Source organism: Buteo buteo, chromosome 2, assembly GCF_964188355.1.
Source record: "Buteo buteo chromosome 2, bButBut1.hap1.1, whole genome shotgun sequence".
In the NCBI taxonomy this organism is placed as follows: domain Eukaryota; kingdom Metazoa; phylum Chordata; class Aves; order Accipitriformes; family Accipitridae; genus Buteo; species Buteo buteo.
The window spans coordinates 23,351,599-23,364,641 of NC_134172.1; the positions used below are offsets into that span (position 1 = coordinate 23,351,599).

Below are 13,043 nucleotides of genomic sequence, written 5' to 3' on the forward strand. Positions count from 1 at the left end.
CCAGGACATCCCCTTTTTCTTTCTATTTCGGTTCATTGCCATTTGCCCTTTATCTTCTTCCCCAGCAACCCCCAATACACATCAAAACAGAAAGAGCAAAATCTTCCTACTGTACACAGTGTGCAGCCGGGTTTAAAGACATATTGTAGTTATAGTTGCTCATCATTTCATCCAGATCTTTCCACAGTCCCCAGAGCTCATATTGCTGTGCAAACATGGCCAGTGCGAGAAGTCTCACTGCTTTTTCTTTGACATCCTGTACAAAACATTAAGAATTGGGAAACTGCTTTTTGCTCACTAAGATATTTTTTATTTCATTTCAGCTCTATGATGGACCTGATGTACAGTCCAACCTGATAGGCACTTTCTGTGGACAGTCTCTTCCACTGGCAGGGACCACTACAGGGACCAGCCTTCATGTGGTGTTTTATTCTGATGGACTGAACACTCGAAGTGGGTTCCAGATGCTGTGGCATGTTAACGGTAAGTTAGCCAGATTTCCTCTGGGAAGATGTGTTTCCTTCTTCCCTCTATGTGTAATGGAGTCCCAGCTTATGCCACCCAAAGTCAGCTAAGTAGAAATAACCCATTACAGCTCTAAAAACATTGCATTTCCTCATAATTCCTCAAATGCTTTCCTAGTGGATGTTACTGCACATGTACACCTTCAAAGATCACCTGATCAGAGACTGAGGGCTGTTAGTGCAACATGCTTTCATTTGCACAAGTAGGCACAGGGATGATGGGCATCTGCAGAATTTCTGTACTGAACAGGAGATATATGGTATTACAGGGGAACTCTGGGTGACCTGGGGTTTCTAATGGGAAACACTCAGCCCTCAGTTTGCCGCATTCCTATAGACTTGTGTTTTCTGTGCAGACTTCTCTCTAGTTTTCTTTAGTGGTGCTTGTTTTGTTGGGTAGCACGTTCACTTCCAGCTGCCTCCCACCCCCCTTCTCTGCATGAAATAACATAGGCCAGGATGTGCTTTGGGTGTTTTTCCTCTTGTTCTTGCATGTCACGAAGACTGTCACAGGCCTCATTAAATAAGCAAGCATGCAAGCCAATTATAAACAAATCTGTTAATGACTGTACAACTGCAAATTATATTTGCAGTTTCTTCTTAAGTAAGGCTACAAATGCAACTTTTTCACTCTGCTTATTTAACAGCAATATCAGACTGTAACAAGATTAAATTGTGTGCCATTGTACATCCCATCAAAGAGGATCCAACCTTGAAAATAATTAAATCACCACAGTTGCCCTGTCCGCCTAATCAGTTCACACCATTCAGCTTTAACAGCATTGTAAAGCAGCTGAAATCAGCTGCAGAGGCCCCACTGTGGGTTGCTGAGGTGTACAGCATGCTATAGGTTGTTTGAATAGGAGCTCCTCTACGCTACCACAGACTGTTGGCGTTTGCGGGCTCCCAGAGGGCTCTCGTCTACTAGACAGTGGTGTTTTGCATTCAGCTGAGGTCAAGGAGCATTTCTGGGCAAAGGAGGGACATATGTGGGAGGAGTGAGATGTGTGGCAGCAGCCAGCAGGGGAAGTGCTGCAGCACAAAGGTACGTTCTTGTGCTTCGAGGTGATGTCATTCTGGGACTGCACAAAAGAAGAAAAAGTGAAGGCTTTTATGCACAGCCAGATGACATCAGCTCCATACAGAAGCCATGGTGTGGGGTTGACTTGCTTTTCCAAAGCTCACAAACCTTTCCAGAATCTGCCCGCACAGTAAGCAATCTTGCACTTTCCCTCCACACCCTCCTCCAAACATTTCCTGGATTCTCCAGTCCTCTCCCACACCCCTGCACTCCTTTTCTGCGCTGACACATTCAATTCTCTGTCAGACAGCACTGGCCCTCTGTTAATTCCTGGACACTAAACTGCAGCCTAGCGCTGTACAGGGCCCAGGCTGCTAATGTGGGGCTGTGTTTAAGCAGCACAGCAGGATCCGTGGGTTCAGATAGGGCTGGCTCCTAGGGAATGTCATTGCTGGCTCTGAACGTCACAGCTGCGACTCCTGACAGCCTGTAATATGAGTGCAAGTTCCTCCAGAGCTGGCCACAGTTGTCCTCTTCTTGTTCATTGCAGGTGCTTCCTTTTTTCTTGATTGGTGTCATCCACAAATATGGGTTTTCCTCTTACCCTTGGTGGCTATGTTGTCTAGGCATATACTGTTGCTCTAGACTGGATAAAATTAGATCTGTTACTGTGGTCGGGGTGCTATATTTGCTTCTCCCTCTGAAAATCTTTCAAATGCACAAAAAAAGCTCATTGGAGAAAGTCTTCTTGTCTAGGGGAACTCATCAGGAGATGCAGCCTTTGAGTTGTGTATTTAAGAGTGAAGCATTCAGGTCTGTCCTGGTTTCAGCTGGGATAGAGTTAACTGTCTTCCTAGTAGCTGGTACAGTGCTATGTTTTGAGTTCAGTATGCGAAGAATGTTGATAACACTGATGTTTTCAGTTGTTGCTAAGTAGTGTTTAGAATAAAGTCAAGGATTTTTCAGCTTCTCATGCCCAGCCAGTGAGAAAGCTGGAGGGGCACAAGAAGTTGGCACAGGACACAGCCAGGGCACCTGACCCAAACTGGCCAACAGTGTATTCCATACCATGGGACATCACATCTGGTATAGGAACTGGGGAGTGGGGGGGGGGGGAATCGCCGCTCGGGGACTAGCTGGTGAGCAATTGCACTGCGCATCATTTGTACATTCCAATCCTTTTATTACTACTGTTGTCATTTTATTAGTGTTATCATTATCATTAGTAGTTTCTTCTTTCCTGTTCTATTAAACTGTTCTTATCTCAACCCATGAGTTTTACTTCTTTTCCCGATTTTCTCCCCCATCCCACTGGGTGGTGGGGGGGGAGTGAGTGAGCAGCTGTGTGGTGCTTAGTTGCTGGCTGGGGTTAAACCACAACAAGGTGTCCTCTTCCCTGAGGGCTAATCCATAAGAGAAACTAAACCTGGATGTGGTAACATCTCACCTGACAAGAAAATAACAAGGTTATATATATAGATGGCTGAGAGAAGAGCTTTTAATTCTGCTTAACTGACAAACGTGCTCTAGAGTTCAAGCTGCTGTGAACTATTTCTCAGGCTGTCCATGTGCTCCTTAACTGGCGGCTCTGAAATATCCATGGGATATATATCAAGGACATTCACATGCTTTGGTGATAAAAAAGAGCAGCACTTACACTTGCCACCATGTGCCCGATACAGTTCACTTCAGACATTCTTTCCAGCAGCTTTGTTGACAGTTATGAGGTGATCACAAAAAGCCAAAAGCTTACCTCATTGATAGCTGATGTGAGGAGACCCTTCTACCACACATGACACAAATTTGAAGAGATTTGATTTGAAACATTTGCATCTTATCTTTCCAGTTGCTGAGCCACTGCTTTTCAGTTGCTGAGTTGCTGATCTGGGTTGCTGAAGGAAACCCAGTCTTTAGGCTTTCCCAAAGACAGAATTAGTAACTGATCTTCGGTGAATGCTGCTATTTATGCTTAAATGTGTCCTATATAATTTTAACTTGGGTTGAAAGCTCTGGTGCAAAGAATTAAATTTAAAAGTGGTTGTGGTTCTGAAATAACACTGTTTATCTAAGGGGCTTTCATTGATGAGGCTGGATTTAGAATTGATTTGGCTAAATCACTAATGTTTTTTTCTGCAGCCAAGGCCTCAAGAGGATTATTCACCAGAGGAAAGCTTGAATCTGCAAGCTGTCCATTCCACTTCTGCTGTTTATTAGGAAACTTAATATAGGCAAATATATTTGGGGGCATATATTGGACCTTTGAGAAACAACAAACTCTTGTTAACAGTCTGGACATTGCAAAGATGGCATGCCAATTGAATTGCTTTCCTTAAAAAAAAAAAATCAGGAGGCCAAAAGGGCAAAGGTGTCTCGGTGCAAAATTACACCAGTGACAACTGTCACTATCTGAGAAGACACATATTTCCTAGACCCGTCACTTACCTTATTAAGCAGTGTGCATGTAGGAGCTGACTGCTTTATATATACATCTACATTACATTGGAAGCTTACTCATTTGGCTGCTTGATTGTCAGTAGAGCTTATAAATTCAATTGGCTCTTCTCAGCATAGTCAAACTTTGTGTCCACTATTCTGTTTCCTGTGACACATTAATTCCCCCTTTAAAAAAGAAGCAAAGAACACTATTGAGAAAAGAATTATGTAGCCCTAAAGTATCATATAGCTCTTTTCCTTCACCATCATATTCTTTCTGCTGGATTTCCCTAAGAAATGATTGATGGACAGGGTGTGGAGAAAGCCACTTGGTTCATGAGAAGAGAAGTTTTCATTAGTCTGGGTCTGTATTTTCAAAAGATGAAAATTATTAAAAGGCATACAATACCTAAAGACTGGGGTTTTCAGTATATGTGTCAGATGAAATGTGAAATAGTTTGTTAGTTCTTCGGGGAAGCATAACAGAAACAGGGATTAGATTAGGATGCAGAAGCCATTCACTGCAGACTTTGCCAGGCATCCATTAGAGTTGCTGGAGAGAATATTGCATTGCAGGTCAATGAGGGAGCTGAGGCCCAGATTTCCTAAGCCTGAATCATAGCTTTGTTGCTGATTTCTTGCGCAGCCTTTGACAAATTGCTATTTGTTCAGCTTTCAAAAATGGCTATTCCTTTTCAATGTCTTTCTGTCACATTAAGCGTAAGGATGCACAGGGTCTGATTTCTTGAAGTCCTGAGCAGTTGTTTTGAGTTGTGGGTTCTACTATGTTCAGAGCTGGCTTTTTGTACTGCAGTCTGGCTGTTAAAAATGTAGATATGTTCTCTATGAGAGCTAAAGATGAATTAATTTCTATTTCTTCAGCAAGCTGGACCTGCCCCCACCCCCAAACTAAGACATAAGAATAAGGGCCAAAATTTTCTTAAAATGCTTGTTGCTGAACAGTTCAATCAATGTCTAAGAGCTAGAAAATGGCGCTTTTTTAAACATTGAACACTGGCAGCTGATAGGGGAACTGTGGCTGTTCAGTATCAGCTCCTGTTTAAATGCCTAAATTCGCCTTCATGTCTCTGGGTCCTAGTAGTCTATCTTTATTTATTATCCATCTTACTGATTTCGGATTGGAACATGTTGAAGAAAATACCAGAATTCAGGAGACTGATAAAACAGTAATAATCAAAGCTACAGAAGTGATTAACAGATCAGAAAGAAGAAAAAAAGTTTCTCACTTGAATTTTTACTCTCTCGCGTAAACCCTCATCACAAAAACTATCCCACTTGCTCCATTGGATAATATTCTATGAACTGAACCAACTCAAGACAGCAAAAGATTTCAGAATCAAATCCAAATTATACTTCATGCAAGTATTAGTGTAGTACAGGCAAATGTTCATACTACATGCTCCTTGCAGCTAGAGTCAGTTAACATTTACTGAAGTATTTCATCATGAGCACAACAAATGGAACAACTCCGAATCCTTTCATTTCCCTAACTCTGATTTTACAGGAACAGTGCCAGTTCACTTTAAATTTTATGGAAGGGATTTTTCTAGCATGTGGCTAAAACATACCCATGAATAAATCTGAAAACCTTGCAAATAATAGAGGTTTCCACAGATTACTACTTCTCTATTCAGCTATAATTATTTATGAGAATAGGGATTCTTCTTTGGTTAATGAACACCATCTGCTAGCCAGACAGGCAGTAAAACGGAAAGATCTATAAATCATCCCTTGCACAATCTTCAATGACTACTTAGATTTTAGCCAGAGGAAAGCAAAGACACCAAATATATGTTTCCTGAGCTTTCTATTTGTTGTCTGATTTCCTAGCAACTAACACCAGGTTAGGTAGTTGTTTTAAGCATTTTTCAAGGGAATTCCAGGACCTTTACACTACTAAAAGAGTATTTCCCCTCCCACTTTTTTCTCAGTTTAACTGCAGGGCTGAAGTTTCCAAAATGACTGCATGGAGGTCTGCACAAACAGAGCATATGCCGTATGCAGTTCAGCTGCAAGAAACTTTTCCGCAGTGCAGCTGTCTATGTATTTGTCCACATACAGCAAGACCATGTATTTCTGTGCTGAGAAAAACTTTTAAAGATGTTTCACTAGGAACAGAATGGTTTCAGATTATTCACTATTATTTCAGTGAGAGCTGAAGTCATGCAGCAATTTATAGGTTCTGCTTCTGCATTTTTATTTACCCCTAAAGACCAAATCTTTTTTACTTTGTTGCCATAAACAGCACAAATTCCATTTATTTAAATAGAAGCAAACTCAAATCTGATGTTTGCAGACAAATGTAAACATTGGGAGAAGGTTTGTATTCATTTAATGGTGATGCCAGAGATGGAAGAAGTTCGATTAGCTAAGATGATTACATCATCATTTAAAGTTTTCCTATTTCAATATCTTAATAAAATAGGCAGTCTACTTTTGTATGGAAATTACATTCCAGGTTAAATCAAAATGTATTTCTTAGCTGGCTCAAAAAGTAGGAAAAGGATATGGTACATACAAATGCATGCTTCAGAAATGCTTCTGGCATTTCTTCTGAAGTTTTCCTTTTAAATGCAATATCCATACATATATTCATGTATATTAATATATGTATATAAATAAATATGCATCTGCATCTACATCTACATCTTCAGCCTGAACACCATTCACATGTATGTAATTTTTTTATATCTTTTCTGACTATTTTAAGTATCTGCCAAGGCAGATTTCAAAGCCTAGTATAAGCATCTTAAGGCAGGGAATCTGTCTTCATAGGTGACGCACAAATAATACGAAAAATACTTGCTGTTCAGTTTTCCTTGATGGCTTGTATCTGTGATCCAATCAAAGAAAGGGATAATGCTACAAGAATTTTGTGGCTAATGAAAATGGGGAAGACACTGAATAAATCAAGGATCAAATTCTAAATTTACCTTTTTAAAATATTCAGGACAAAAAGCTTGTGAATAATAAGGACCCATAATGTTCCAGGAACCAAGCTACAAGCTGCAAAGTTGGTGAATAAAAGTTCGCTTCTCATTTTGAAACAGTATTCCTGGACAATTTGTTTGTTTGTTTGTTTTGTTTTGTTTTGTTTTGTTTTAATTCTAAGGCTGGGCAAATCTTTCACATCAAACATTTGCAAGCATTTAAAAAAGTTCTTCTATCATTATTTGAGTTTTTCTTATTTTAGTGTTCCATAGATATAGCAAGAGAGTTTAAAGGCAGGAATATTTGTTTGAATCTCTCAAGTATTTCTGTAAATATTTTGTTAAAATCATCTAGCATGTATAGTTTCAAAAAAGCACAACAGAACTGATTCTTACATCATCCATATAAGAGCAGAAATGTAATATATAGACTTCCTGCCAGTTGGCCAGACAGTTCAGAGATTATGCTTCTGCTCTGATATGCAGATATGGACGTTTCTGCTTGCATATGCAGGTCAGTCAAAATAGTTCAGGTGTGAAGTTCATGTATTTGCAAAGATCAGTGAGTCCTTTATTCAGCTATTAGTCAGTGAATACTTAGGCATAAACTCAAGCAATTTCTGATCTGTTTGCAAACAATAAATAAGAGATTGGCAACATGAATTCAGCACATTCATTATAAGAAATGAATCAGATCTAAACTTTACCTCCATTTTACTGGAGCACTTAAGAAGAATCACTTCTCTTTTAACAAAAAGCCTTTTCTGGGAACATTTGTAGTTGGAAGAAAAGAAATGGCACATTAACAACAGTTTGACCATCTTATGTGCTTCACATACCTCATCCAGAGAATATCGATTGAGCTTAGAGAAAATATAAACCACTGTGGAAAGGGAGTGTGAGTGATTTGAATGCTACCTGCAAGGGTTGCATAGAAAGAAAGATCTGTGCCTCAAAGCGCAGCAGGCAAGCTTTCCACTCATCTGAGCCATTTCGAGTTTAAATAAAAAACATGTCTTTGTGGCTATCAGGAAACTCTTAGTAGGAGAAGCTGAGTCATAACTGCCTGTTTAGTTTTAAAATGTTCCCAGCTTTCTCCAAGCTGAGATAAATAGCAATTGGCTTTGTTCTTGCCTGCTGAAACTCCCCTGCCTCCCCATTCCCACCCCCTCAGGAGCCAAGCCATCAAGTCTGTTTTTTGAGAAATCTTTCTGTTTCCCAAGCTGGCGAGCAGGCTTCCCCCTCCTGAAGTCTGTCCTCAGCGGCCGTGTCATTCCTGCTGCTGAGGGAAAAGAAAGAGAGGAACTCACCCTGCAAATTCAGCTGTAAGGCTCCCCCCCGTGTCGATGCCTTTTTTTTCCAGTTGCAAAAATCCAATGGCCTGGTTTGTTTTGAGAAAAATTAGGCCATCTTCTGATGGCACTGGTGATACCGAAAAGCCGGTTGAAGAAATTCTCTAAGACTCATTTTGGAGTTTTAGAAAGCAAGCATTCTTTATCGCATCACTGGATGCATGGGGGATAGTTCCACCTAGCGTGCATGCCACAGCTTTAGCACTAACAGGTTATATAGAATAACTAATTGCATATTAATCACATTAGTATACATATACATAAAAATAATTGCAACCGATTATCTTAGTACTGCCTACATCCGATCGTGCGCAATGAAGGATCCATTTGAGTCGAAGGGCTGCTTTTGCGACCACCGACCCATTTGAAGTTCTTGTTGGCTGTCCTTGAAGTCTTTACTCCTGTCCTTGTTCTTTGATCTTGAAGCTTAACGCAGCTTCAATCACACGTGGTCAGTTTCAACATTGTTCTCATCTAGCATACAGGAACATCTAGTCAGAAGAGCAAAGAACTGCAAAACTTATGAGTAACTACCTCTACTAGTTAATTGCTTGGCTATACTTTTGTCTATTGTTTCAATCATAGTGTTAGTATAAGATTTCTAATAATTATTTACCAAATCTCACTTTTACTGTCACCTAGCAGCAAACCAGTTTCCACAGCTGGTACAAAATATTAAAACCATCAAAATATTTAGACATACCATACAGAATGTATGGAAATATGCTATCAATTCCCTCCTTTCTGTTTGAGGCTACTAATTCTTTTAGTAGTCTCACTTGAACATATATAGTGTCACAGCTCGTTTAAGACAGCTAAAAGCGACACAGATTATAACAATGATGATAACTACTTCTCTTGCTTTGTTGCTGCGACAAGGGAAAGCTTCAAGCTAACCAGTAAAGGTATCAACTAGAACTAGGATATATCAGTATCCCTTTTTTTGAAGCAATTCTGTAAAATCAATTTGCCAATATTTTCCTGCACAATTTCGTTGCTTCGTAATTCCAAAGGTAATCTTATTATTGGTTTTGAGATTATTGTGTATGCAAATTTCACATCCAATTGTAATTGTTCGAATAATCTTTGTCACATCTCTACTCAAAATATACTTTTGTATATGCTTAACAAGGTTTTCTGTTCCTCAATGTACTTTGTTATGTTCAGCCTGGGCAATTTCTCCCATTATTGCGGGTGGGACTATTGTTTGACCTATTGGTGTTACAGCCCACCCTGTTTTATTTTTATTAGCCTGCAATTTAATAATTAATTCTTCATCTTTTTCATTATAATTTGGAGCATCTTTAGGTAAATTTACACTTTCTCTGGAACTAGTGTTAGGATGCCTTTTTCTGCAGCCTCTTTAGCAGCTCTATCAGCCAATCGGTTACCTGTTTCGGGGACAGTCCTACCTGACTGATGTGCTTTACAGTGCAGTATCGTGACTGCTGTTGGCTTTTGAATGGCTTCTAACAATTTCAGCATTTGTTCTGCATGCTGAATGGTAGTTCCTTGTGCAGACAACAGTCCTCTTTTTTCCATATTGCTCCATGTGTATGTACTACTCCAAAAGCATACTTTGAGTCTGTCCAAACGTTGACTCGCTTCCCTTGACTTAGTTCCAGTGCTCGAGTAAGAGCTATCAATTCAGCCTTTTGTGCAGATACATTTGAAGGCAAAGCTCATGATTCAATTACCTTCTCAGTAGTGGTTACCGTATATCCTGATAAACATTTTCCTTCACAGATGAAACTGCTTCCGTCGGTATATAGTTCCCAATCCGTTTCTTCCAGTGGTGCATCTTGGAGATCCAGTCGGCTGGAATAGACTTCTTCAGTTGTCTGCAGGGAGTCATGTTCCAGTTCTCCTTCAACTTGATCAGTTGTTAAAAACACAGCAGGGTTAACAATAGTGGTAGTTTTTAAGTAAACATCATCTTGCTCCAACTACACCACTTGATATTTCAGTATTCTACTAGGGGATAACCAATGCCCCCCTTTCTGTTCAAGCACAGTGATTACCATGTGGGGAGCATACACTGTAATTCTCTGTCCTAGGGTGAACTTCCGAGCTTCCTGGATTAATAGCACAGTTGCAGCAACGGCTCTCAGACAACCAGGCCATCCCAGACCCACATTGCCTAATTGTTTTGAGAAGTAAGCCACAGCTCGCTGACTTGGTCCCAGATATTGGACCAGGACACCCGGAGCTATACCTTTTCTTTCATGAGTAAAGAGTTCAAATGTCTTTGTGAGATCTGGCAGACCTAGGGCTGACGCCTCCATTAAAGCCTGTTTTAGTTGTTTGAAAGCAGCTTTCCCAGCATCAGTCCAATCTATAAATCCATTGTTTGAGGTTTTGAGCTGCTTGTGTAAAGGTTGGACCAGCAAGCCATAATTTGCAATTCACAGGTGACACCACCCAACCAACCATTCCCAGAAATGTTCGCAATTCTTTTAGAGTCTTAGGTTCAGGGAGACGACAAATTGCTTCCTTTCTCGCAGTTCCTAATTGTCTCTGTCCTTTCAGGATTTCAAAACCCAAATAGGTTACTTCTCTCTGGGTTATCTGGGCTTTTTTTTTTTGACACTTGATATCCACTGATTCCCAAAAAGTTCAAAAAGACTAATAGTTAACTTTGTGCATTGCTCTTCTGTCTCAGCTGCAATTAATAAACCATCCACATATTGTAACAAGATCCCTTCATTATTTTCTTTCTTCCAGATCTCTAATTCTTGTGCCAATTGATTTCCAAAAATGGTAGGACTGTTCTTAAAGCCTTGAGGCAAGACTGTCCATGTATATTGTGTTTTTCTCCCAGTCTCAGGATTTTCCCATTCAAAAGCAAAATCTCTTGACTATTGAGATCCAAGGGAATACAGAAAAAGGCATCTTTTAAGTCTAACACTGTGAACCATTCTTGTTTCTCTGTTAGGTTTGTTAACAAAGTATTAGGATTTGCTACTACCGGATGAATATCTTGTACTATTTGATTTATTGCTCTGAGGTCTTGAACCAGCCTGTAATCTTTTCTATTAGCCTTTTTAACAGGCAAGATTGGGGTATTATATTTGGATTCACATTCTATTAACAATTTGTACTTTAGAAATTTTTGTATTATTGCTACTAACCCTTTCTGACTTTCCAGTTTTAGGGGGTATTGTTTAATTCTTACCGGACTCGATCCTGGCTTTAAATCAATTCTCACAGGCTCTGCTCTTTTGGATTTACCAGGAACTTCCCCAGCCCAGACAATTGGAATTACAGCATTATTTACTTCGACTGGTATGATCCTCTGCTTTCAGTGACCGTCCTGTAACAACAAAGCCACTGCTTCGATATGTTTAGTTTCTGGAATTAGAATTTTAATCTCACCATTTTTAAATTTAATTTCTGCTTCCAATTTCTCAAGTAGGTCTCCCTCTAACAGGGGTTTAGGAGAATTTGGCAAATACAGAAATTGATGAGTGACCCATTGCTTTCCTAATTTCATTTTCAAAGGTTTAAAAAAGGGTCTAGTCTCTCGTTCATCTGTCGTACCAACAACACTAATTTCTTCAGAACTTAATTCCCCCTTTAAGGTGTTTAAAACTGAAAAGGTGGCTCCAGTGTCAACTAAAAATTCAATTTTATGTTCTCCCAGGTTAGCTGTAACCAGAGGTTCTGCTGGTAGACTCCCCTCCGGTCCCCGTCAGATACTTTCACTCAACTTTCCAAAGAAAGGGGGAACTTGCTGAGATTGTGCGGTCGAAATTGGGATCACTTGTGACCCTGTAGGTCTCAGGGGACATTCTCCTTTCCAGTGTCCTTCTTGTTTACAGTATGCACACTGATTCAGTCTCAGGGGCTGGTTTAATCCCACTGGTGACCCCAGTCCAGTTCCTTTCCCTTATCCCATTCTTCGACCACATCCCCTTCCTCAAGGAATAACTCCTCTGCCTCGTCCCACACCAGCTCCTACTTCCAGAGCAGCTACTAACCTTGCATCATTTTACTCTATAATTCATCTCTATTTCTATATGCCACCCAAGCAACTTCTAATAATCTTCCCCAATCTCGAGAATCTGCTCCTTGTAATTTTTGTAATTCCCTTCTGATATCATCAGAGGATTGTCCTATAAATAAAGGAGCCAATTGAACTTTTCCTTCTTCAGACTCAGGATCCATATTAGTATTTTTCCTAGCAGCATCTTTTAATCTGTTTAGAAATTCAGTGAGAGACTCTTTTCTCTCTTGTTTAATTTCATATAATTTAGACATGTTAATTGCTTTAGGCATAGCATTTCTGATTCCGAATAGAACCCATTTTTTATATTGATCCAGCAGTCTTCTCTGAGCCAAATTATTAGGATCTCATTTGGGATCAGTAGATGGAAAATTTTGTTCCACTGTTCCCTATAACACTCCAGAAGCCACTTGTGCTTTTACCTGGGTTTTAGCAACCCTCTGGATCATATCTCTTTCTGTACTATCAAAAAGTACATTCATTATTATTTGTATATCTTTCTAATCAGGATCCTGAGTCTGAATCATTGTTTCAAAAGCATGGGCTGTTTGATCAGGGTTTTCTTGATAGCTCCCAGCCACTATTTTCCAATTATTTAAATCCACAATAGAAACATCTTTGCCCAATACTACATGCAGAACAACACTTTTTGAGCTTATTGTCACCTTTTTTGTTTCCTTCTTTTTCTAAAGATAGCACAAAAGGATCGCTGGGTGGTATATTAATTCCACAATCCTTTTGTCACTCAGGATGATT

At 39.8% G+C, this 13,043-nt stretch overlaps 1 protein-coding gene across 1 annotated transcript in view; it reads left to right on the plus strand.

Moving 5' to 3' along the window:
• CUBN (cubilin) overlaps positions 1 to 13,043 on the plus strand; it is a 154,929-nt gene that overhangs the window by 56,131 nt on the left and 85,755 nt on the right. Inside the window, exon 28 of the mRNA XM_075048329.1 lies at positions 324 to 483. Within this exon, the coding sequence (XP_074904430.1) occupies positions 324 to 483 (160 nt within the window). The remainder of the gene's footprint in view (positions 1 to 323; positions 484 to 13,043) is intronic.